The 27,105-nt window shown below is 41.6% G+C and overlaps 1 protein-coding gene across 1 annotated transcript; it reads right to left on the bottom strand.

Moving 5' to 3' along the window:
* Positions 1–324: 324 nt before the first annotated feature.
* On the bottom strand, positions 325–27,105 carry LOC123459408 (ral guanine nucleotide dissociation stimulator-like). The gene is made up of 5 exons (XM_045146025.1): positions 26,953–27,105; positions 2,672–2,847; positions 1,577–1,624; positions 924–1,129; positions 325–641 (listed from the first exon to the last, which is right to left on the bottom strand). Exons 1-5 carry the CDS (start codon positions 27,103–27,105, stop codon positions 325–327), a joined length of 900 nt encoding a protein of 299 aa, XP_045001960.1.

Raw genomic sequence — 27,105 nt, 5'->3', positions numbered from 1 at the left:
CTTCAAGGCACAGGCTGCATTCTTTCACTCACACATTCCCGTCATGCCCCCCATGACTGCCAACCTCCATGAACCAGGAACTTGTCTTGGGGCAGCAGTCTAAATGCTGACCTTGCTAGAGAATGTGCATGCAAGGAGTCGCTTCATGACCTTGAGCCAGGCAATTAGAGTGAACTATATGATTTTATTTAAAACAATGAATGAATGGGAATACGTCAATAAACTATATAAATGAACCTTACAAAGTAAAATAAGTATCTTTCCTAAGAGGGTATATTGTCGCAGAGGCAAGAACTGCGACTGCTAAGTAGAGGCCTAAAGCACTCAAATATCAACTTTGGGAAGTGACCAGAGGTGATCTGGCTCAAATAATCCTGTCATAGACTGATGGCGCTTCTGAGGATTTTGCGCTTCTAAACGCATAGATGGAGTGGGGGCCAAAGGAGGCAGAAGATGCACTACACCAACGGTCTTCAGGAGAAGTGCTGGGGTACTTGCTGCCGATGTTCCTGCAACAAGATCACTGGATGGTTCCAGCTCCTCCTGGAGTCCTGCTGTTCTTCCATCCAGTGTTTCAGCCATCCCAGATGAATCATTGGGTGCCTGGAGCTCGGCATCTCCTGTGTCGTGGAGCCCCAAAGCTACGGAGAGAAAGAGACTCACTTTAGGTGGATTCACCTCTACAAGTCAAGGTAGTATAGGAGTTCCAGGGTGACAAGAGTTTGTCAAGAACACTGTGTTCCCCAACTTTTTCTAAAGCCACACAAGACCCCTTCCTGCTAGAGAATGTCCAGTCCCTATCCCCCCCACAGGACACCTCACAAGCCTGGGGTCCAGCTCTGGTTCTAGGCCAAATGCCACCTTCAGGTGCCTATTTACAGTACCCATCACTGAACCATCCTCTCACATTCTCAGGCACCTACCACGTGCCGGTTCCTGTGAGGCACTGGTGTCATTGTTCTTTTCGTTTAACACTGGGAATAGAGACTGGAATTGCTTGAGTAGTTCTGAACCGGGCGTGTTGAGGTTCAGGTAGTCCATCAGCTTGTTCACCACGGTCATATCTGGATTCTCAGTGAAATCTTGTGGAAATTTTTCTATCCACTCTGACAGGAAGTAAATGTAGGCACTGTGGGAAGGGAGACCGGAAATAGAATCAGAAGCCTGATCTCTTCCTTATATATCACTGTCACATGGTTCTGCATGGACAGTGACCCCAGGTCATATGCAGCTGGACATGGTGAGCAGGGCTTGGTGTCCATGTGGACACCGGATCCTGATGCCCTCTGTCCCTGGCTTGAACAGAAGACAGTACTGTGCACACTGGCCTGGTTTAGACTATGGTGGGCATGGAATTTTGTTTTCAGCTGCCATCCTCCCTCTGCCCGCTAGCACTGAAAACTCCACCCACAGATCTCTGTTTTTCTTTGCCTTTGTGAAGACCCAGGCTTCAGTCCTCTCGTGGAAATCACGAGAAGAGGGTGAGGACCATTTCCCAGGCCTCCAACAATAGCTCCTCAGCCATCCCACACTGCAAAGGGAAGCTTACCTCTCTCTTTACCCAAAGCCCACTCACATGTTTTGATTCTCCTCAGATTCATTATGAAGCTGAAAACGTGGGTACCTAAAGGATGTCAACAGGGTATCAGTTCATAGATCCTCTGCCCCCTTCTACCTCCCCCCCCCACAAGTCTTAGGACATCTAGAGTCACAGATTAACAGCCCAGAACAAAGACAGCTGGAAAAGTGGTGTGTTGATTATTCTCTGTGTTACATGTTAAGTGCCTGGAAAATTGCAGGCACATGTGTGACTGAGTGTCTGGGCCATGAAAGAACCCAAGCTTCCCCTTCCTAGACATCTCCGTGTGTCTGGACAGAGCTCCTTGGAGTGCCCTAGGTGAACTCTTTGATCATGTAATATTTAGGCTAGGTATGCTAGATGGTATCTGTTATCTTCTTTTTTTCTTATCTATTATGGACTCTATTGTATGAACTAATCACATGTTGGTTATACCTCTCTTATGTTATCCTCTTATATATCCCTCTTCCACACCCCTGTTCCACAGTGGAACCTCTTCAGAGGGGTTACTGTCATTCTCTGTGGGGTAATCAGTCAGTTTCAAGGGAGTGTGTACTTCAAGATACCCCTTCCCACCCAGTGGCTCTTACAAGCTTTCATTTCTTTCTTCCACAATGGGAAAACTTTATAAGTGAGGAAAGGGCTTTTCCTGAGGCCTAATAAAGTGTGGTCTTGAGCAGTGCTCTTTGGGGTGGGGGAAAGTAAGGGGACACCAGCTATGAAAACCCCTGTACCTATCTGACCCAGGCCCAACATTGCCAGTGTGCAGCCTTGGTTATCCCTCACCACAGTCTAGGGGAACAGCCTTAGGATGGCAGAGGCCTCCCAAGACTGCAGCAGGAGGGAGTGGGCTGGGGAGCAATTAAAAATGTTTCCTTGTAAAATTTGGTGGCCCTGGTTCAAGTTCCCAAATAAAACCGGACATATAGAAGTTGTACATGTGTCTGGGGTCCATTTGTAGCCACCACATGCCACTCCCTCTTTGCCTCACTTATCTCACCGCAATAAATACATAAAGTTTTTATTTTAAGAAAAGAAATAAAAAGACACAGGAAAGGGTGAGCTCCTTGGCCCTTGTCCACAGGCACTCACCGCTTCATTATGAGGTCCAACAAGTCCCAAGTGGTAGTGTACTCTGGATAGACAGCCAGGAAATTGGCGACAAACTGAAAATCACTATTCAGGACAGCAGGTGGCAGATAATCGACTAGATTCTTCACATAGTTAGGGTTTGAGGGATCAAACCTGCCTCTCCATTCATGTTCCTCCTGAAGAGGGATCAAGGAAGGATGGTTAGAAAATATTAACAAACTAAATCACTCATTGTTATATACTGAAGTGGAAAGTGTACAGAAAGAGATTTTCCTCCATGTACACACACACACAGAAAGAGAGAGAGAGAGAGAGGGAGGGAGGGAGGGAGGGAGGGAGGGAGGGAGGGAGGTAGGGAGGGAGGGAGAGAAAGAGAGAGAGGGAATGACTGGGACAGCCCAAGGTGCTGAGAGAGTTTTCTTGGTCGTCACGGGCCTTACTTTGGGCCGTCCAGTCTCACTTATATGTCACTTACAGTAGGTGGGGAGAGACATTTGGCGCAGCAGCAGCACAAACACCATCTCAAGAGACGACAAGGGCCCCTTCGCCAGACTCTCCTAAGCCTTGCGCGCACAGACCGAGAGAAAGGGAAGAAACACATCTTTCACTGTCCAGGGTCTCTGGACAAATGTTAGGTTCTCCAGGTAACGCAGTTGCTTGAGGTCACCTCTCCATTGTGACTGCATGGTTACCAGCCCTTCAAGTTCTGATGGCTGTTGTCAAGGAAGTGAGGTCACTCCTGCCCTCCATTAGCCTGAGTCCCTTGCTCACACAAGACCTTCCTGAAGGACCCTCAAACTGCAGACTTCTCTCCTTTGTGTCAGGGATAACAGGACACAGTTACAGCAACATGCCTCACCCCCATGCCACTGTCCTGCTGTGCTTTGAACTTCAGAACTTCTGTAGTCTGTATCCGCCCTTTTTTAGGCAAGATTGTGTGTGTGTGTGTGTGTGTGTGTGTGTGTGTGTGTGTGTGTTGAAGAGGCATAGCTGGGTCCCCATTCATCCCCTCCTTGATACATTTGTCACCATGCAGAAGTCATACTGGGTCTTCGAAGTTCATCACCTGCTCCGGGACATCATTCAAGCTTCTACTTCCAAGTATGTCACCAGCTGCATGTGACTTGTTACCTGTGAAGTCCCAGGGTTGTGTGACCCTCTGAGGCAAAGGCAGAAGCAGGCAAACAAGCACATCCTCATACGCACAAGCTGACACAGGTGACGAGGCTCAGAGGCACATATGCTCATGTACACGCATTCACACAGGTATGGGGACAGTCACCCTACAAGTCCCCCTGAAAGCAGTTAGCCTTAGCTCGTGATAAGAGTTTGTTTCATGTGAGAGTTGGCCAGATTGGGGTTAGGATTGGGGTGTCAAGTGTCAGGAAACAGTATGCATCTGTTTTTATTTTTGCCTTTCCCTTGGGGGAATGAGACACTTTTTTCCTCCCTGTTTCGTTGCAATCTGGGTTATACTTCTCTTGAATTCGCATCTCTGACAGCATGTCTCTCACATCTTCCTGACATAACTGCAGTCTGTCTTCTCACTGCAATACGTGTGTGTCACGCTTGCGTTCACACCTGTTCTACCGCTAAAATGTATGCATCAGCTTTAGACTTAGATCATGTGCCCCAGTGGCTCCCTTATGAATTTTGTGACTCCTCTTGTAAATTCTGGCCCAAATAAACTCAGTGTGTATAAATGTATAATTCAGTGCTGGTACACATTACAGAAGTTCTTTCTTTCTATATGCAAGATTGTGTGTGTGTGTGTGTGTGTGTGTGTGTGTGTGTGTGTGTGTATGCACACACGTGTGTCTATATAAGTAAGATAGGGCCCTAAGAAACTACAAGGTCAGTGTGTCTGACTCCCAGATCCTACCTAGGTCCATGGAAATTTTCTAAATTAATTCTGATTCGTGTACACTCAGAAAGTCTCATGTAGCGAGCTTCATGCATTTCTAAAGTTCTTTCCTTTTCAGAGAAGTATCTTTATAAATAGAGAAATATTTTTGTGCAGCTTTCAGATGCCCAGGTTAGTATAAGATAAAAAGAAGCAGAGACATGGCTGGGCCAAGTCCTCCAGGACCATCTATCATTTCATCACTTTAGCACAATGTTAAGAAAATGAAACTAGTGAAGAATGGTCACAGTCCTCAGGGGCTGGAGACACAGCTCTGTGTTAAAGGCACTTGCCTGCAAAGCCTGAGAACCAGTGTTTGATTCTCCTGTAGCCACATAAAGCCAGATGTACAAGGTGGTGTATGTGTCTTAAGTTCCTTTGCAGTGGCTTGAGTTCCTCCCACACTCATTCTCACTCTTTCTTTCTCTCTCTCTTCCATCTCCCTCCTTCTATCTCATTTGCTCAAACAAACAAAACATTTAAAAATAATAAAGTCCTATAAAATGAATCAAAGTATGTTATTAAATTATTGAATTTTAAGTCAATATTGGTATTTCTATGAGTGGCAATTCAGTAGATTCTTAGGTCTCTTCAAGAGGAATCAAAATGTATAAATCTAAAGAACTTGCTGAATGTGGTGGTGTGCACCTTTAATCCCAGCATTCAGGAAGCAGAGTTAGGAGGATCTCTATGAGTTTGAGGCCAATCTGAGACTACGTAATGAATTCAAGTTCTGTCTTGGCTAGATTGAGCCTATACTTTAAAAAATAAATAAATAAATAAGAACTTTGTGATATGGTGCATGCCTTTAATCCCAGCCCTTGGGAAGCAGAGGTAGGTGGATAGACAGAGGTGGGTGGATCACTGTGAGTTCCAGGCCACCCAGAGACTACACAGTGATTTCCAGGTCTGCCTGGGCTAGAGAGTGAGACCCTACCTTGAAAAAGTAAACAAAAACAAAACAAACAGAAAGAAAACAGCAAAAGTAAAAAAAAAAATCTAAACAAACAAACTAAATAGATATTATAAAGTTAAAACAGTACAAAGCAATTTGAATTTTGTTTTCATATTGAGTACCATTCCCATAATCAAAAGCATCACATTTTCTGGATTTAAGCCAATATTAAAAAAAAAAAAATGACTTGTGAAGTCAGTCTACAGTTGTTGCTTCTTCTGAAATCCTTCCTTAAATATTAAGATGAAGTTCTGAGATGGAAAAAAAGAGAGAAATAGACAGAGAAAGAGGGTATGAGAGAGAGAAAAAGAAGGAGAGATAATCAAATACGCCCTATCCACATTCATCGTCTAGACTGAAAACAATTAGAGTACAGGTGGTATGTCAGGAGAACCAGCTGTTACATGCACACTCCTAAGGTTTCACGACAGTAAAGAGGAGGGAATGTGGTAGAAAAGAAGCTAACTGTTGAAATCATTCACCGAGTTACTGTAACAGTCAATTGCCAAGGACTAAACTTATCTTTGCAACAGATGGAAAAATCCCAAAGAGAGAAAGGTCCAGAAAGGGCCCAGAGAGATGATAAGAAGGAAAGACAGTTTAGGCTAAAACAAAATAAAATGGAGTTCATTATTGGGGGGGCCTGACTATAGAAATTATTGATATGCAAATTGCCTTGTTTTTTAAATTACCCCTCCCCTCACCCGTGAAAACTACAAAATGAAAATAAAAGTTAAGTTTGAGGTCAAATTTTCTTTGGAGAGCTATCTCAGGTTCTTTGTCCCCAGAGTGAAAAAATGCCTCTGCTTTCAGGTATCTTGCCAGAGACTTTCTGCAACATCACCTTTAAACTTGGATAGTCAATCATATGCCCCAGTGACCTCCCTCAAAAAAAAAAAAGAATGAATGAATGAACAGATACAAAAATTAAAAAAAAAAATCTAAACAAGCAAAAGATATTATTGACTCAAAAGCAACATAAAGCATTTTGAATTTTGTTTTCACATTGGTCCCATTCCCATAAATGTGAATCAAAGCATCACTTTTTCTGGATTTAAGACAACATGAAAAAGTGAATTGTGAAGTAAGTCCCCAGTTTTTCTTCAGAAAGCCTTCCTTAAATATTAGGAGGAAGTGCTGTGATAGAAAAGGGAGAGAAATGGTTTCTATGGCAAAAGAGAAAATATACACAAATTCATTATACACAATAGAAAAAAATTCAATGACCAAATCAAAGGCATGAATGTTTAGTCTGTGAAATAGACTATTGAGAAGGAAAGAAATGCTACAGAGTAGCAAAACAGTATTTGCAAATCACATATCTAACAAAGAATATGTAACCATAATACTCAAAGTACTAAATGCCCCACAGTTTAAAGAAAGAAAAGAAAACAAGAAGACCAGTTCTCCTATGAGAAAAAGATGTCATACAAGAGGATGGAGGATGTACAAATGGCAGTTAAGCACCTGAAAAATATTCAACATCAGGCTGGGGAAATGGCTTAGTGGTTAAGGTGTTTGCCTGTGAAGCCTAAGGACCATGGTTTGATTCCTCAGGACCCACATAAGCCAGATGCACAAGGGGGTACATGCGTCTGGAGTTCGTTTGCAGTGGCTGGAGGCCCTGGCATGGCCATTCTCTCTCTCTCTCTTTCTCAAATATATAAAAAATATTTTTAATAAATAATATATATTCAACATCACTAGCAATTAAGGGGATGAACATTAGAGCTACAATGAGATATTGTTACACATCTATGAAGAGACATGGGGTTTTCAAGCAGGCAGAGTAACTGGCATGCTCAAACATGGCTCATGGGAATGTCAAACATGACAGACTCTCTGGAAAAGGGTCTGGCAGCTTCTTACAAAACTAGACTTACACTTGCTTTGCAACCCTACATTCCAGCTCAATTTAGGCTCAGGAAACAAAACTTGGGTGCATGTACACACACATACACACACACACACACACACACACACACACACACACACACTCACACCCCAAACATATGTATAGCAGTGGGACAGGAGCTACATGGGAGAGAAACAAAACAATATGCAAAATCCCAGATGCCTTATTGCCAGGCTCCTCCCTGGCAGGTAGGTGGTGCTGAGGAGGGACCAGGCTTGCTGGTTCCTCCCAAGGGGTTGAGGAGAAAGATGAGCATTGGACAACTCAGAACCTCTCCTAGTCACCAGAGAAAAACCACACTGAGTCAGGAGTCTTGTCGAAGCAGGAACTCGCTTTATTGTTACAAGCAGTTGCCTATATAATGTTGGAAACAAAGGTGGGATTCTCGCATGGGGGAAGAGGTAAGGGCCAATAGCAAACCATGACTTTTGAGATGATTGGTCCCAAGCATGGCGGGAATTCCAACTCCTATGTGGAAGTAGCAGGCCAGAAGCCATTAGGCGTAGCTGGCCGGAGGCAGATCAGCAAACTTTAGCTAGGCTCAGGAAGTTCCACTAGGCCTCACTCCGGGCTTCTCAAGGCCCAACACATTATGCTGAATGAAAAAGCAAGTCTCAAAAGTTACATCTGGAATGATGCTATTATATGATTATTTCAAAGAGAAAAACAAACCCAGCCAGTGACAAAGGAGTACTTAGGGTTTATGGGAAAGGGGCCATGGCTAAGAAGTAAAATCACACAGAAGTTTTGGGGTTGACTACCTTGGTTTCAATTGAATATAGGCCCATGATAAAATTCTCTGATACATCTACCAACGATATACTTCAGTATAATTCATTTCAAAATTGCTTGTGAGATGCCTTAAAATTCATGAGAAGGGCCTCATCTTCAAGTGAAGAGGATATGAACATCTTGAAGACGAAACTCACTAAGTCATTTATTAATTGGTGTATTTATTCATTCGTCAAACACTTATTTTATTTATTTTATTTTTTTCAACAAACACTTATTGAGTACACACTTTTTTTTTTTTTTTTTAAGACAGAACCAATCACTGGATTTAACAGTAAGTCTGTGAAGGCCTTGGTTTGAAACATTTTCAGTGCAAGTTAAGAGCACAATTGTAGAATACAACTTTTGAAAGGAACCTCCATGAGCAAAAATAGTACAATGTAAGCATTCTACTGTCCTCTGTTCTGTCTTGAGTCTAGGACAGGTTTTAGAAAACATAGAAGAATAAGTGGATTGCCTGCACTTAAGAATTGGTTCTCTGAGCTGAGCTTTTAATACACTGTAAGTGGCAGACACTTTGAGATAATACTCCTGGTAAGTACCTGGGGTGCTGTATTCTAAAGTCCCAGATAAACCCAAAGCCACTTACTTTTTGAGTCAGCTCAGCTGGGGGTAGAACTGCGGTTTTCTTACAAAAGCTGAGGACTCTTATAGGTGCTCAAGTCCTAACCGCAGCTCAGAAAGGTTGGAGGAGGTATCGAAGGAGCGGTCATGAAAAGCTGTGTGAAGGACTTACAGAAAGTGCCACACAACGTTTTTATACATCCAATAGAACTTAGACAGTATCAAGTATCAAAAAAGAAACCATAAGCTGGTCAGATTTGAGATCCGTCCCAAGAATTATTGAGGTTTGAAATACTAACTACGTAGTTTGTTCCATGAGTTAAAAGATTTATAAGTCATAATAACAAAGATCATTATCAGCAAAATGCATTTAGTGCTGAAAATATGAAACATCATTTCCCTCAATCTTTTTAACATTTTTCTAAGTTAAGTACTATTGTCCTTCCCATTTCACAAATAAGCATCGTTCTCAAAGCTATATATGTAAGAATAGCAGGTTTGGTCTTTAGAGAGTAGGCTTTTAAGCAAGGCCAAAGACAGCTTTAATTTAACCATTGGACACACATAGAAATCCATCCGAAGTCTTTCCTATTGACCTTGTAGTAAGGTACAAGTTCTAAATTTTAAAAAAAAAAAAATCCATAATTGGGAAAAAGTAGTCTTTAGAGAACCTACATTACTATTTGTTCTCTAGAGAAATAAAACCAAAATATTATGTGAAGGACATGTTTATGTATAGCACACGAGTTCTACCAAAAAAAAATCCAGAAATAACATTATTTCTGAAGGTTTTTCCCAGGTGGTAAAGTCTCACTAATAGATGTTACTAATGGAATAAACTGTGCTTACATTTTTTCCTTCTCTAGATGAATAACAAAATCTGGCGATGCCTCCTAGAGAAAATCAACTAGGAACACACTTGTTGAACAAGCTGGATTTATTTTCCATCACAATAAGGAGCCCACATGCCACGGAGAACCACAGGACATCAAAGCAGGGTGATGCTAGAGAGAACACACTGCAATAGGCAGGCTGCAGTCTGTGATTTAAGGGAAATTTCAGGAAGTCTGAACTGGATTGGATTTCTTAGCATTTCCCTTACACAGTCACCTCAGGCTATTTGGGTGTAGGCAGGGTTATAAGTGGTTGTGTGTGTGTGTGTGTGTGTGTGTTTATGTGTGTGTGTGTATGTTTATGTGTGTGTGTGTGGTTCCCCTCATCCTAGTCTCTGAGAAGCCTTGCTCAATGCTAGTGTTCAATGACTTATTGATGTTTGGTTTTTTGTTTGTTTGTTTGTTTGTTTGTTTGTTTGTTTGTTTGTTTTTGTTCTCAACAGAAGAACAAATACCTTGCTGTGAAGTCCAGGTCAGCTCCTAGCAATATCTAGGCCACCTGGTCAGTGGTGCCAGGGCAACTCCTAGATGTCTTACCATTGGTAAGGCTCTTTATCCTTTATGAAAATATTTAGAGGACTGGAAAGATGGTTTAGTGCTTGCCTGTGAAGCCTAAGGACCTGGGTTCAAGGCTCGATTCCCCAGGACCCACGTTAGCCAGATGCACAAGGGGGTGCACATGTCTGGAGTTCGTTTGCAGTAGATGGAAGCCCTGGCGTGCCCATTCTCTCTCTCTCTCTCTATCTTCCTCTTTTTCTCTGTCTGTTGCTCTCAAATAAATAAATAAAAATAAACAAAAATTACAAAAAAAAGAAAAAATTTAGATACATTTAAATAAATTGCACAAAGGCCTGCTTCTCTTCTTTTCTATTTCTCAAACTTAATCTTCCCCTTTTCTCATGAATTATAAGCCTGGGAAAATGTCTGCAGTGCATCACCTAGTTAATTGGCATTGAGTTACCTTTCAGATGGAGTGTCTTAGAAACTAATTAGCCTATAATTTTAAGAAAGCAACATTGCTCTTCAACCAAAGTGAGATGGATCTACCCTTAACTAAACAGGCCATAGATTATATAATGGTAGGCACCTATTCACACAAAAGAAACAAAATCCATTTTAGCATTTTTCCTTGAGATGGAGATCATGAATCATATATTTATTTATTTAGGCATATCTAAATGTTTTCTTAAAGCATAAAGACTCTTCCAAGGATAATTGTTTGTAGAGTCAAAGAAAAATTTAAATTTTAGTAAAGGGGAGTCCCCAGTAATAAGTACTTGTATTTGGGTTATGAATCAGTATGTGTTTAGGAATTGTATTATCTTTGTCTAAGCACAACTTCCATTAGATTGCATAAGCTTCAGATTTTATTTAAACATTTTTATGATAGTTGTAATAATTACATTTGCCATCATAGGCTAAAGATAATTGAGATAAAAATAAACACTTTGTAATATCTCAAAACATTAAACACTATCCAAATTATTGCATATATAAAATATTATTTATTAAAAGATCAAGTATTTATAGAAGTCAAAGAAATTATTGCTCTGTTAATTAAAAGTGTATTAAATGAAGGCTGAAGAGGTTGTTCAGTGGTTAAGAAGCTTGTCTGCTAAACCCAAGGACCCAGGTTTGATTCCCCAGGACCCACATAAGCCAGATGTACATTGTGGTACATGTATCTGGAGTTCACTCTACTGTCAGGAAAGTTAGAAAGATTCTCTGAGAGTCACGCAATCTATGTGGCTCAAAGCCATTAATGTAAAATAAATGACAGGTGGTATCATATTGATTTATTATTTCATCATATAAAAAATATGCATGTCCTTCTCAGAGAAGAATACTGGGACTAATTTGAAATGAAAAGCACTGAAAATGACTAGAATTTAGGAAAAAGTGTGAAGCAAGTGGTTCAGCCAGCAGGCATATATAAACAGATGCTTGGCAGCAGTAGTCTCTCCTTGACTCTTAAGGTGCAAAACTCTAAAAGGAAGACAGAAACAAAGCAAATCAAGGAAGGAGCTATGAAATGAATCTCAATGAACAAGAGCATATTGAGGAGACAAAAATAAACACATGGATACTGACTGAACTTGGGACACGAAATGTTACGTTGAAGACACTGCAGACTAGAGTGAAGTCATGATGCGTAGATGGCCCTGCCTCATCTCCAGCTGTCCATTGCTACTGACAGGAGCACCATAGGTGCAGTTCGAGATCACACGCTCACCTGAGTGATGCCCACAGAGATGAGCAACACCAGCTATTCTCTTCTCTGGTATTCAGAGAGGATCTCCCTTTGACAGCAGTTAGCACTGATCAGTGGCTACTACACCAACATGAGTGTCATCAACTGAGATGCAAAAGTTTGGTTAGTTTTTTATCAACCTCAAATCAATATAAAATCCTCTTGCCCCAAAGAACCAATGAGCTCTAGATCTCTATGATCCTGCAAAGCAAGACACCTGGAGAAGTTAAAGATCATTTAAGAGAAGCCCCCACATCTAGAATTAGCTGAAGTGGGAAAGGTCTAGCCTGGTATCTCCCCCAGATAGATATGTAAACCTTTAAAGTGAATAATAGAAAAACATAGAATTCCCATTCTTCTCCAAATATCCTAGAAGATTCCAGATTTCCTAGGTAGCCACTATCTTTTTTTGTTTGTTTGTTTTTTGAAGTAGGGTTTCACTATAAGCCCAGGCTGACCTGGAATTCACTCGGTAGTCTCAGGGTGGCCTTGAACTCACAGCGATCCTCCTACCTCTGCCTCCCGAGTGCTGGGATTAAAGGCGTGCACCACCACACCCGGCTGGTAGCCACTATCTTAATCATTGTTAATTATTCTTATTAAGAAAGAAGTCAAGAATGTTACCTTTGAAAAGATAGACCATGGTGAAGTAATCTTTTACTTAGCTATTACATATAGCTATTTTTAAATTTTTTTTTTTTTATTTGAGAGGGAAAGGAAAAGAGGCAGAGAGAGAAAGAGGGAGAATGGGCACAACAGGTCATCTAGCCACTGTAAACAAACTCCAGACACATGCGCCACCTTGTGCATCTGGCTTTATGTGGCTACTGGGGACTTGAACCTAGGTCCCTAAGTGTCTCAAGCAAGTGGGTTAACTGCTAAACTATCTGTCCATCCCTATAGCCAGATTTTAATGTAAGCTGAACATCTGAGTGACTGTTCACATTCTATTAGTCCTCACTAGAGAGGATTGTTTCCCTTTCAGAATGGGCACTAAATATTCTATGCCAACCATAACTATCTCTTTACCTACCTAAGCATTCAGAAGACAGTATTTCCCAAGAAATCTCCATCTGTTCAGGTTTAGGTGAGTGATTGAAATCAGGTCAATGAGACATCAGAGCGCAATTTCCAGAACCTTCTCAGCTATAAAAGGAAGCCGTAAAGGAAAGGCTTTCTCTCTTTCTCTCTGTTCTAACAAAGTTATTAAGGAAACAGGAAGTTTCATGTGCTATGGCACCACCTTAATGAACACCAGGATCTAGTTACAGCATGGAGCCTACACTGTAAATGACAGAGACCTAGAAAGAAGATCCTTTGTGATAATCTGAAGCTGCTAGGTCAGCCAATCCTGTGGCAGGCCTGCTTTTGCTTTTAGATCCTGAATGTTTTCCAAGTGTTTTCATCAGCTAAATCATGTCTCTGTTACTTGTGACCCAAAGCCAGTTAATATATACATTTGGCTATGATGCTATATTAAGGGGTGCTATATTTTATAGCACTAGGGCCAAAGTTACTTCCTACACATTTTCATCCAAAAAAACAAATGTGTCACGTTCTTGTCATTCTTCTGCAGTTGAGACATATCCCTCAGATTTAAGAACTATCGAGAGTTGGAAGAGCTCAGGCAAGAATCAGTTGAAGCCCTCTTCCTTGACGCTACAGCAGAGGGATGCAGTGCATGAAGCATTTTCTGGAAATAAGAAGTGACATGCAATTAGGAAGCCAGCAACTGAGGAATTAAAAGACTTCCTTTCTGTCGTGAGGGTTATGTCAGAATACAGGAAAACCAAGATTGTGAAGCTCTGCCTATAACTTCCTGTTTTATACCTCTGTTTTCCCTTGGCAGTAAAATTGCTGTTTGACATCTTTAGGATGATTTTTGATGAGAAAAATCAAGACCTGTTTTTTAAGGATGAAAGTGCTTCTCTAGTGGTATTAGGAAGTAAAGGGTGAGGTGTACAATGTTCACTGGAGGCGCTCTGGGTCCTAGGTTTCCTTTTGCTGATGAATATCATCTTCATAACACCCTGACAGCTTAGAGGCTATGTTGAATGACAAGCAAAGCAAGCTTAATATCTTGATGACAGACTGCTTACATCCCCCACATAGCATCTGGGTGGTTCACGATTTCTTAAGGGATAGCCCATGGTCACAGAGGTGTTGTCCAGGATGCCCATAACAGTCTTGGGCACCATCAGGACCCAGTCTGCAGTGCAGACCTACTGGCAACTCACATACTGGGTCAGAATGCCAGCTTTGCAGACGTTAAGACCCTGACCGCCCATTTTGAAACACCTTGCAGATTCTCATTTCAACAGAAAATCGATATATGGAAAGTAATTCGTGGACCAGCACTATCAGCAGATCACAAAAGGAGAGACTAGTAAAGTAAGCATTTTTTTTTTTATCATTTGGAATAAAAAAGTAAGTTATAGCAATTTTTCACACTCCTTCAGCAAAAGAAAACACAATTTAAGTGTGCCAACCTTCGCTGGCTCACTGCAGATCTATATAACCTTATTATCCTCCTTTGGAGCAATTTTACTTTATCACAAGTATGCACTGGACTAATTTATTTTAAAAAAGTCTTTAGAACTACCTTGTTGGGAATAAAACCAAGTTCTAAAGGAGAGAAAAAGAAAAACCCTAAGTCTAAAAATACTGTACACAATTTAACAATGTAATTATTATTTTTTTTTAATTTTGGCTGGGCATTTATGTCCCCAAGTAACTGTACACCTTACCAGTTGCTTCTTATGCAATTTTAACTTGGAGAGACAAAACTATTTCTGAATACTACATGGCTAAAACTATCAACTTACTGTTTTGCTTTGGAAATGTCTTTGAATTCCAAATATATACTTTTTCTTTTTTTTCTTTTTTTCTTTTTTTCTTTTGCTTTTTCAAGGTAGGGTCTCATTCTAGATCAGGCTGACATGGAAATCACTCTGTAGTCTCAGAGTGGCCTCGAACTCATGGCAATCCTCTTACCTCTGCCTCCCAAGTGCGGAATTAAAGACATGCACCACCATGCCCGGCTGTACCTTCTTTTTAAAAATTAAGCTTAGGTACAAAAGTTGTGTTCTTTGCCCTCAACTAAAATTCATGATTTATTGCTATTTTGAAGTGAACTAAAAAAAAGGAATACTCCTCTTCAATTGCCCCAGCTATGTAATTTTTTTAACATTTATGTATTCAGTTTTAAGGAGAGAGACAGAGAGAGAAAATGGGCATACCAGGGCATCCAGCCACTGCAAACGAACTTCAGACACATGTGCCACTTTGTGCATTTGGCTTTACATGGTTACTGGGGAATTGAACTTGTCTTGTTAGGCATTGTAGGCAAGTGCCTTAGCTGCTGAGCCACCTCTACAGCCCTGTACTTTTTTTTTTTAACATTGGCAATATTATGTTAGGCTTTTGACATATAGAATAGATATTCACAATTATCAAAAGAGTATTTCTCAATTATGCCACCCTTTGATTAAAAATGAAAAGCTACTCATCAAAGCAGGAATTTGTGGTTATAGTGGACTGAGGTTTCTGGTTATTGATAGTTTCGTTATTTGTTGGTAAGTCGGTTCACAGAGCAGTAAAATATAGGACACAGTGAGACCAATTTTCAGCACAGTAAGCCGTTACATGGTTTCACAATGCAGCTTGCAATAGCTTTGGCTCACAATGAGAAGTACATTTCCACCCAGCAAGCTGGGATTGATGCTGGTACTCAGAATGCAGTAAAGCTAAAATAGGTGGGCTACTGCATCTATAACTGGGGAGAGAACTGAGCATCTGACAGACCCCAGTCAATTTGGTCTCATCTACTTTGCTGACCCCCTGAGCCACATTACCAAGGAATAATGAAAATAACAAGGACCATGTAAGCAAAACCATTTAAATTTCAAAGTGGGCAAAGGCACTACTATTCATATTGGCCAAGTTAATCGTGTAATTGGTAGGTACTAGTTGCAATAGTAAGCAGTTCTGTAGATGCAATTCAGACACCTGGATTTTTGTTTTTTTTGTTGTTGTTGTTGTTGTTTGTTTTGTTTTTTTTTTTGCTTTTTGCTGGTCTACTAAGATTGCTAACATGCTTGTGGGAAAAAAAAATGGGTATAGAAGCTTGTTTCCCTGATTCCTTAGACCCCTATGACAACCAAGAAATTCAGCCACCAGATTCATCTGTCATAACTGATTCCTTGAAAGAGGTAGAACTAAAGTAAGCATCCAGAGATCCATGTCTTTTCCTCTCACTCGTGGTGGAAACCTACTTGTAGAAAGCATTGCAGTAGGGAATTAGAGTGACCATCAAGTCTGCTGCCCCATGGCTACCTCAGGAGAGTCAATGCTGTCCATTCTCATTCTATAAATAACCACAGGAATATATCACTGCCTGTAGAGCTTGAATCCCAGTCTAGGCTCAGATCTCAAGTATTTATTATTCAAGTCCCTTGGGATAGTTGCTTAATTTCTGAGCCTTGACATAAATGGGAAGAGAATAACAATACCTACTTATCAATGACTTGTAGGAGTGAGGTAATCTTTATAAAATGTCAGGGAAGATGTGCAGACAAGAGGATTTTTTTTTTTATTCACATAACGGTGATTATGGTAGTAGTAGGTGTGGTGGCAGTAATGATGACAAGATTTAAATGGGTAAGGAAGTTAATTATTAGTCTTTGGGGGATAATTAACTATAACCTTCCATGCATAAATTGAAGGGTAGCAGAAATATCCTGGCACTAACCACTAGTGGGAATATAACGTATCTGCATGCACTTCTTGAATTAAGACTTTATGTCCTGTTATAAATTCAGATAAGTCAGGGATAAAAGATCAGGCATACTTTTACTCATTAAAATCTCATATGAATAGCTTCCTTTATCCTAAGAGGAAGGCCTACTTGACAAGATTGTCACTTGTAGGCAGCAGAAATGGTAGGCCAAGAGTAGAAGACATTGTTACTGCACAGTCAGGAGTACGAAGACCCAGCACAAGTACGCAGCTAAGCAGGGGAGAGAGGAAAGAAGACAGCCAGGGGTAGGTGAGCATTTCCAAATAAGACTGGCACATGGAAAGAACTATTCTAAAAGCACTGCCTTCCTATCTACTGCGCTGTTTTCAGTCATCTTGTTTGGCAAGTACACTCATGCTTCCAGTTTATGTCTGAGGACTTGGAAACAGAGACGAGAGGTAACTTCTCCAGGATTCATGGGATATATGTCAGCCATGGACAGATTCACCCTGGGGCTACCTGACTCCAGAGCCCTCTCTTAGCCACTGACCTGTGCAGGTTCATGTAACCCTAAGCTGTATCACTGTTCAAAACTGCCTCTGATGAGAGTTAGCTAAGATTCTCAAAGTTATCTGGACATGCCCATCTTCTGGGTTAATGAGGAAACCTTATAGATTGGGAACGTCATAAAAATGCAACACAAAAGACAATACAGTAGAAGTAAGACTGAAGGATTCTGGGTCATATTATTTTAGGGAAGATGTCTGAAGAAGAGTACACTATGTGCTGACACCACATGACACATTTGGGAGCTCTTCTTAAGGAAAGGACAACTGCTTACTTTTAAGCACAGCTGTTGGGAGTAAATAAAAGAATGCTTGCTTACCGGAGACAAGGCCAGACATTGTTGCTTAACAACACCGAGCTCCCAAATCCATTTTCTTGGTTATAATAGCTGGAAAAGGAACACTACAGGTTCCTAATTTATTTTCTGGCAAGACATAGAGCTTGTGGTTCCATTAGAAACTGGGACCTCAAACCTGGGCAGAAATTTCCATGATGCAAGATTTAAGGATATGGGTAGAAAGCTGGAGAAGAAGGGAATATTTTTAGCTAAACACAGGGGCAGCAGGGAAATTTCTTACAGTTTGGGAATTCAGTGTGTTTCTCCCTATAATTTTAATTCTCAGGAACTTGCTTGAGTTAAAAAGTAAAATGAATCCCTTGCCCTGGAGACAGACCATCTGCCCTTTACAATTTCTAACTTCAATTCGCAGTTACTTCTCAGTCTTATTAATGTTCCTCTTTGACTTTTAATAACTTCAGCTGACAGAGCTATGATGTTAGCCCTCCTGGTAAGATGGATTGGGGAATAGAGGACAGGGATCAAGTAGCACTGTCTGTACATTTTAACCCAATGTTCAGTCTGTGGACAAGCATGTGAAGTCAGGAAAATGAATGAAGAAGCTTGTTCTTTCAGAACGCTCTATAGACCCATGCAGACATCAAAGCCAAGATAATCCCTGGCAATGAACTTCACCTGATAGTTAAAAAAATGCATACTTGCCGGGCGTGGTGGCACATGCCTTTAACCCCAGCACTAGGGAGGCAGAGGGCAAAGGATCGCTGTGAGTTCAAGGCCACCCTGAGACTACACAGTTCATTCCAGGAGAGTCTGAGCTAGAGTGAAATCCTACCTTTGCATTCACAAAAATCTATGCCTGCTACCTTGACAATGTTCTAAGCTGTTATGAATTAAGAAACTTATAAGGGCTTCAAATAAAAAAGAGTGAAGCAATGAACATGTGACATCTCTATATATAGAGAGAAACTCTTCAACAAAATTTTTAATCATTCAATACACAGCAGTAACTACTCTATGAGAGAGGATGCTTTTGAAGACATAGAATGCTTTTGAAAGCCTATTCTTTATGGAAATAATTTTTACTGTCACAAAAGTTTCCAAACCATACTAAGGTAATGGACATAAAACTGTGAAAGGATCCAAGAACTTGTCATTATGAATAAATCTGCTGTTACAAAAATATACACCCCTTTCTTTTTTTTTAATCATAAAGAGTTCATTTTATGAGCATTTTTAATGACAACAAAACTGAGAGAAAGGTGCAGAGATTTCCCATATTTTTTTTCTGTTCCCATAAATGTATGCCACCAGCTTCCTCTAAAATTGTGCATTTATTACAGGTGATGGCTCTGGAATTCACTCACGGTGTTTGTGCTAAGATTCCTGAAAAATGTACAATGGTGTGTAACCACCATCGCAGCATCAGATAAAAGAGTTTCTTACCCTAAAAAAAAACTCCTCTGTGTTCTGCCCATTCACTTTTTGTTTTCAAACACGTACCTCTTCAAGAATCTTTTCCAAGGGGCTGGAGAGATGGCTTTAGTTAAGGCATTTGTCTGCAAAACCAGAGGACCTAGATTTGATTCCCCAGGACCCACATAAGCCAGATGCACAAGGTGGCACATGTGTCTGGAGTTTGTTTGCAGTGACTGAAGACCCTGGCACATCCATTCTCTTTCTCTTTCTCTCCCTGTGTCTTTCTCTCTCTCAAATAAATAAATAATAAAATATGTTCAAAAGAATTTCTTTTAAGCAGAAAGAGCACAGTGATGCAGTCAGAAACATACCTGATTTGAAGCCACTATTTTTTGAGGTAGGGTCTTGCTCTAGCCCAGGCTGACCTGGGATTCACTATGTATTCTCAGGCTGGCCTTGAACTCACAGCGATCCTCCTACCTCTGTCTCCCAAGGGCTGGAATTAAAGGTGTGCACCACCATACAAGGTTGGAGCCACTTTTTAAATGCATAGTAAGGTTAATATGCAATAAGATACTCAACTGTGAGACTGTGGTGAGCCTAAAGATGGTTTCCTACATCTTTACATTATAAAACTCAGACTTTCCAAACATTTTGAACCTGGAGAGCATATTTGCCCCTTGAAGATTGATGATGCTCTCATAGGAAATGGGTAAGGAAGTGTAAAATATCCCTTCTTTGCTAATGTGCCTTGAAGATCAAGATCCAAGATCCCCAAAAAGATCTGGTGTGGGTCTGGTGAGACGGCTCAGCAGTTAAATCATTTCCTGCAAAGACTGATAACCTAGGTTCAATTCCCCAGTACAAATGTGAAGCCAGATGCAAAATGGGCACATGCATCTGGAGTTTGTTTGCAGCACCTGCAACATGCTTCTGGCATCCCATTCTCTTTGTCTGTCTTTCCTTTCTCTCTCTCCTTGCAGATAAATAAATAAAAATTTTAAAAAGATCCAGTGTGGGAGCGCAAGTCAATTCCTGTTTCAAGGTCGATATGGGATAGAAACAGATAAGCCAAGTGGACAAGAATTCCACTGTGGAAAATTTGTGTTCTTAATGTCCCCAGATCAACACACAATGGTCAAGCCATGTGTAGTAATTTTTCACTCAGGAAATATGGTCACCATATGTTCCGATTTCAGTGTTTTACTAGCTCTGTTTCTCCCCTCTCCCTTAAGTTTATGGTTTCTTTTCACTGAAAAATTGCCAAGTCTTCATTTATAAAACATTTACTAACTATACAGTAACCATAGTGAGGAGGAAATGAAAACAAAGAAATGAGAAAGCAAAGAGAAGTGATATATCAAAATATTTCCTGACACAGAGATATGATCTGCTTCCAGCTGTCATGACACAACAGCCCAAAACACTGAAGGAGAACTTCTCAGAGGCGAAAGCCACCATGTTCTTCGTTTTGTATTTCTTGGGCAAGAGGGCAAGAATAGAGATTTACTCAGTTTTCAAACAAGTTAGGTTCCTAAAACCATGGCAAAGGAAGTGATAGGTTTCTGGGCATACTTAGAAAGAACATATTTTCTGGCTCTATTTTAATTAAAATAAAAACCAACTATCTTGAAGTGGGAAAAAAAAAGGAAGTTTTCAAATAAATCCTGGTATTTAAGGGTCTTAGCAGAGACATCCCATGGGTCATTCCTCTCTCCTTTGTCTCAGTCAAGTAGAGAGAAAAGAAGAACTCTCTCTCTTTCTGGACAGCTTACACCTTTTGTCGTCCAACTTAATGAACAAAAAGAAAACAGAAAGCAGAGCCTCCCCCTGGAGGATCTTCCCGTTCACCCAACTTCCAGACACTTACAGCTCTCCTACGTCTGTCCTTTGTTGAGTCTGACCCCAGCACAGTGCGCACAGTGCCCGCACTGGAGGCCCTGCCAAGGACTGTCCAAATTCACTAGTACAGATTTGACAAAGAGAAAGGACTTCCTATCCTGACTTGACAAAGCTCCATTTATTCATCTAAATATCACCTCCCTAAATTAAAGAAAATCTCGATCATAGAATAAAAGAAGCACTTCTCATAGCCCAGAGAATTGCCTCCTTACCTATAGCTTAAGAATATGAAGAATAGGGCTGGAGAGGTGGCTTAGCAGTTAAGCACTTGCCTGTGAAGCCTAAGCACCCCAGTTTGAGGCTCAATTCCCCAGGACCCATGTTAGCCAGATGCACAAGGGGGCACATGCGTCTGGAGTTCATTTGCTGTGGCTGGAAGCCCAGGCATGCCCATTCTCTCTCAATCTCTCTCTCCTCCTCCTCCTCCTCCTCCTCCTCCTCCTCCTCCTCCTCCTCCTCCCCCTCCTCCCCCTCCTCCCCCTCCTCCCCCTCCTCCCCCTCCTCCCCTCCTCCCCCTCCTCCCCCTCCTCGCACTCGGCTCCCTCCTCCCCCTCCTCCCCCTCCTCCTCCTCCTCCTCCTCCTCCTCCTCCTGTCTGTCACTCTCAGATAAATAAATAAAAATAACAAAAAAAAAAAAGAAATATTAAGAATAGGGCTGGAGAGATGGCTTAGTGGTTAAGTGCTTGCCTGTGAAGCCTAAGGACCCTGGTTGGAGGTTCAATTCCCCAGGACCCACGTTGGCCAGAGGCACAAGGGGGCGCTCCTGTCTGGAGTTTGTGCAGTGGCTGGAAGCCCTGGTGCGCCCATTCTCTCTCTATATAGATCTGCCTCTTTCTCTCTCTGTTACTCACTCTCAAATAAATAAATAAAAATAAACACATTTAAAAAAGAATATTAAGAATAAACTTCACAGAAACAAGTGTGTGTGCATGTGCGTGTGCCAGAAGAAGACCAAGCAGGGCTGGGTGGCACACGCCTTTAATCCCAGCCCTTGGGAGTCAAGAGGTAGGAGGATCGCCATGCATTTGAGGCCACCCTGATACTACATAGAAAATGTAAGGTCAACCTGGGCTAGAGTGAGACCCTACCTCAAAAAACTAAAGCAAAAGAGAGGGCTGCCAGAATGCACATATCAAACAGAAGTCACAGAAACAGCTTCTGACAGGTGGTTTGGCATGGCTCGGGAGAAGCTCTGGGAGTGACAGATGGGGAGGACTCTACCATTCCTTCCACCCACCCACAGACTTCCAGATTAGTTCATGCTGTTATCTCCCCAAACTCACGAGGGACTCTGATGACGGCACTGGATTCCCAGGTTGCTAGGAGTTTGGGGTACTGTGCTAAGTAGAAGGCACAACCATTGGAATGTCCCCCTCCTTCAGCCTTAACTTCTCCTTCTCATTCTCATGAGTATATAATGACGATTCAGTTGGTGTCAATTTATCGGTAAGAACTTTGGGGTCCCCAGCAGTGCTGGATGCTGAAGTCCTGGAACTGAAGGAACGAAGAGTGAGGAACGCGTGGACATATTGTCAAAGCTCAGATGGTCTGAAAGACAAGAACCCTCTTAGGATGTGAGCGTCGATGACCAACTTTGGCTGCACAGAACAGCCCTTTCAGGGGGTCAGAAACCTGTGCTCAACCACACCCTTTCTAATCCTTCTTTGCTTTCTCTTTACACCCACCGACCCACTAGGCTAGTCCCCACTTCCCAAAATGCTGTGACCTTATGATCTCCACGCTTTCCTCAGATCACCCTTTCTAGAATTCCTTTTGTCTGGCTGTGCTCAAGAAGTCGGAGGAGCCGGGCGTGGTGGCGCATGCCTTTAATCCCAACACTCTGGAGGCAGAGGTAGGAGGATCGCCATGAATTCAAGGCCACCCTGAGACTACAGAGTGAATCCCAGATCCCAGGTCAGCCTGAGCCAGAGTGAGGCCCTACCTCGAAAAACCAAAAAAAAAAAAAAAAAAGTCAGAGGAGAACTTCTGAGGATGGCACCGCCTCCTGGCACCGCCTCCTCTATGATGAGGAAGTCCTCACTGAGGTGGAAGGAAGGGGAGGGTACCAATAAAGGAACTGAGCTGCAGACAGTTGGAGGATGACCCGGGTAGACGGGATAGAGTAATGAAAGTAGAACTTTACATAAAGCAATGGTAGACAAAAAAGATTTCCAAATAAATGAGAGTAGAGAAAGAAAACACATAAGAAGAATCAGAACAGGGGCTGGAGAGATGGTTTGGTGGTTAAGCGCTTGCCTGTGAAGCCTAAGGACCCCAGTTGGAGGCTCGATTCCCCAGGACCCACGTATGCCAGATGCACAAGGTGACGCATGCATGTGTAGATCGGTTGCAGTGGCTGGAGGCCCTGGTGCGCCCATTCTCTCCCTCCCCCCCCCCCCCTCTAACTCTTTCTCTCTCTCTGTCGCTCTCAAATAAATAAATTAATTACTTAAAAACAAAAGAACCAGAACATATCCTGAGTAAATATCTGAGGATAAAGCATGAGAACATGTGAACAGTGCAATAAAATCCACAAAACATAAAAAGAAAAAAAGAAAGGAAGCAGGCAGAACACATTGGAGGCTCAGGACACGTCACAGTTACAGAATGAAGCTGAGCAAGGGAACTGGTGTGTGGAGGGGAGCAATCCCATCACACTGTGATGTGCAGAGATCAAGGGAAGTTTGAGGAGTTGCAGCCTGGTTAACTGTGGCGCAGAGCTGCCATTGGGTTGCGCAGGCTACTCCCTCGCTGCCTCGATATTGTTATCAGTATGGGTCTGTCTAGGTATTTCCAGATTCTTGATATCATATTAAAGAATTGGAAAGGTCGCATAAATAGTGATGCAGCAAGGGATTTTATTGGAAGGTAGCACAAAAGGGCAAGTTTTGGATGCTTGGCCAAGAGGGGCAGCGGGCCGCCTGAGTGAGAGTTCTCAAACCTCCCAGCCTATTGCCTGCAGCTTCCACTCAGGCAATCTAGGGGGAAAGAGGAGCAGGCTGCTAAGGTTGTAGTTTGGGTGGCTCTCTGTTTTGATTGACTTGGATTAGAAATGCTTTTACTAAGCATATCCCTCCCCATGACATGTCTGACTTGAACCGTCTGTACACCCAATACTGCACAAACATAAGAGGGCAAATAGGGGGTTCTCCCTAAAAGTTCACCCAGAGGCCACAGTTTGCCTTATTTCCCGTTTATCCAAAACTGGTCAGGCCAAATTAGCAACTATATCCCAGAACATATTTGAATAGATACAGGCATGGCCAGTCTAGAGGGTAGTAGAAGGGATGACTTACTTCCTTGTTTAAAGTGCAGATATGTGCAGTTTGGCCCAAGGGGTTGTTATGCGCATTGTTAGGACAGGGATGTGTGGACTGCCCAAGCCAAGCAGGGTTCCTACTTAGTAAGCATTTGCCCATGTTTGCCTGCCTCAGTGCCACACTTACCACACTAGGGATGGTGATGAGACCCATAGGAAGCTCACCCAAGGGTCACGTGAACTGATGTACTTAAAGTGCCAAGACATCTTTGATGTAATCAATTGACATGATTTCAAGGGATCATAGACATCATAGTCAGTATAGAACATAATCTTTGACCAAAAGAGTGACAATACGTTAAAGAGACAAGGAGAGAAAGGGCCAACAATGTTGCTTTTGTTTTTCCCTATGCCGGCACTAAGAGTAGAAAACAATTCAATATATCAAATTTATGGATAGCTACTATTTAGATGTTAGGAGCAGGTAAGATGAAAACCACAGTTCTAGTCAAACTCCAGAGAGCACTAAAGTCCCAAGGACATTTCTGTAAAGATTAATTTTGATTGTCATCTTAGATAGATTGAGAAAATTGGTAAGGCATATTTCCTTTATTTTATTTTACTTTTGTTAATTTATTTATTTGAGAGAGGTAGAGAGGAAAAGGCAGATAGAAAAGGAGAGAATGGGTGCACAAGGTCGTCCAGCTACTGTAAACGAACTCCATACAAATGCACCACCTTGTGCATCTGGCTTGCGTGGGTCCTGGGGAATTGAACCTGGGTCCTTTGGGTCTGCAGGTGAGGGCCTTAACCTCTAAGCCATCTCTCCAGCCCAGTAAAGCACACTTCTTAGTGAGTAATTGTGAGTAATTGTGAGAGTTCCCCAGAAATAAATCACTATAAGGTCAGCAAGCAGGACAGAAGAGACACAGCCTGAATGTGGATGGAACCTCCCAAACACCTGGGATCCAATAAAATGTTATCAAAAGGTGAAGTTCACAGGGTAGAAAGATTAACTCTCTTTGAGTGAGAGCCCTTTTTTTTTTTTTTTTTTTTCTGCTGTCATTGCTAATGGACATCAGAATCTGGATTCTTTAACCTTGAACTTGCATTTGTACCAGTGAATCTATGGAGTCTCCGGGTCCTCAGCCTCAGATTGGTGTGGCATTATTGGTCCTCTTGTCCCAAGACTTTGAACTTCTTGAACTGAACAGGTCTCTAGCCTCAGCAGGCCATTGTGAGATGATCTCACCTCTAATAGTATAGCCAGAACTAACAACTCTGGGATAGAGAGAGGGCTTAGCCTTTAAGATGCTTGCCTGTCAAGTCTAAGGACTCAGGTTTGATTTCCCAGGACCCACATAAGCCAGATGCACAAGGTGACACATGCATATGGAGTTTGTTTCAGTGGTTGGAATCTTAATAGCATCTGTTAAAGGTTCTATCTATTAGCATTGTATTGGTTGTGTTCCTCTGGATAACACCGCTCTGTTTGAAAACATGGAATTACCCTGTACCTATCTGAAGAATTTAAGGTATGATGTTAATTCTTTCCAATTCTGTGATCTTGAAACTTGAAAAGCTTTAATCCTTAGCTTCATTGTTTCTGTGGTATTAAAAAGTAATGTTGTGTTAAATTTATGAGGTAATTAACTCTTTCCACAAGAACATTACGGAAAAGCTAATCTAAACAATGCATGTCATTACTTTAAGTAAGAACAAATCATGCTCCCACAAAATAATTTTGCCTTAACTCTGGCCATCAATCATCTCATAATTAGTGAGGAAAATGGTTTTTTTCCTCGCTAATTATGTAAACCCTCACAACGATGAATAAAAATGGGAAATAAAGTAAAGATTGATTATAAGAACTATAAGAAACTTAAATTTTAAAATGACTATAGCGCCGGGACTGTAGAAATGGCTTAGCAGTTAAGGCATTTGGCTGTGAAGCCAAAGGACCCAGGTTCGATATCCCCAGGACCCACGTAGGCCATATGCACAAGGGGCACATGCCCCTCTCTCTCTCTCTCTCTCTCTCTCTCTCTCTCTCTCTCTCTCTTTCTCTCCTATCTCTCGCTCTGCTTCCAAATAAGTAAAATAAAATAAAAATGTTTTTAAAAATGACTATAGTACCAGGTGTGGTGGCGCATGCCTTTAATCTGAGCACTTGGGAGGCAGAGGTAGGAGGACCACAGTGAGTTCGAGGCTCATTTCCAGGTCAACCTGAGCTAGAGTGAGACCCTGCCTTGAAAAACGAAACAAAACAAACAAACAACAACAACAAAAAGAGACTATAGTGCTTTGTTTTCCCAGAATTTGGTATACTATTCTGTTATATTCTTATTCCATAGCCTTACAAAGCTTCAATTCACATCAAAAGTATAGCTAGGTGAGCCGGGCGTGGTGGCACACGCCTTTAATCCCAGCATTTGGGAGGCAGAGGTAGGAGGATTGCCTTGAGTTCGAGGCTACCCTGAGACTCCACAGTGAATTCCAGGTCAGCCTGGGCTACAGTGAGACCCTACCTTGAAAAAAAAAACCAAAAAATAAAAGTATAGCTAGGACCTTAACCTTGACTATGAAGGTTCTCTTTGTCTTTATGATGACAGCTGCTAGAGCTTAGCTGGTCACCTGTTATCAATTATTTTATTTAACAACTCAGAGAATAATTTGGCTTGCTTTGTAAAGCCTTTTGAGAAAGGCTTGACTGACTGGAATGACTTCATTTCATTTTTCTTTCTTTTTTTCACTTTAAAAATCATAAGAAACTATGACAGTGGCAAAAAAAATTATTTTTATTTTTGTCAGGTAGTTAATGAGTTACATTTGTAAAAATTTGTAAAAATGCATCAATCACTTTTTCCACCAGCACCATCCATCGACCGTTTTGTTCCAGAACATGCCCAGTAGGTGTGTAAGGGGCTGTGAGATTGTGGTTTGCCAGTTTATCCGTGCCATGCTCCACTAGTCCTTCCAT

The sequence above is a fragment of the Jaculus jaculus genome, chromosome 3 (assembly GCF_020740685.1).
Source record: "Jaculus jaculus isolate mJacJac1 chromosome 3, mJacJac1.mat.Y.cur, whole genome shotgun sequence".
NCBI lineage: Eukaryota > Metazoa > Chordata > Mammalia > Rodentia > Dipodidae > Jaculus > Jaculus jaculus.
The sequence above is the reverse complement of the archived record's forward strand: the minus strand, read 5'-3'. Positions and strand labels throughout refer to the sequence as shown.

What these genes read in the sequence shown, in the direction of transcription:
- LOC123459408 (XM_045146025.1), bottom strand. Translation starts at nt 27,105, where the DNA reads ATGGAAGGACTAGTGGAGCATGGCACGGATAAACTGGCAAACCACAAT. An exon ending in TCTGAGGAGAATCAAAACAT is followed by an intron (nt 1,130 to 1,576) that starts GTGAGTGGGCTT and finishes CCCTTCCCACAG; the next exon opens with TGCCTACATTTACTTCCTGT. An exon ending in CTCACAGGAACCGGCACGTG is followed by an intron (nt 642 to 923) that starts GTAGGTGCCTGA and finishes TTCTCTCCGTAG; the next exon opens with CTTTGGGGCTCCACGACACA.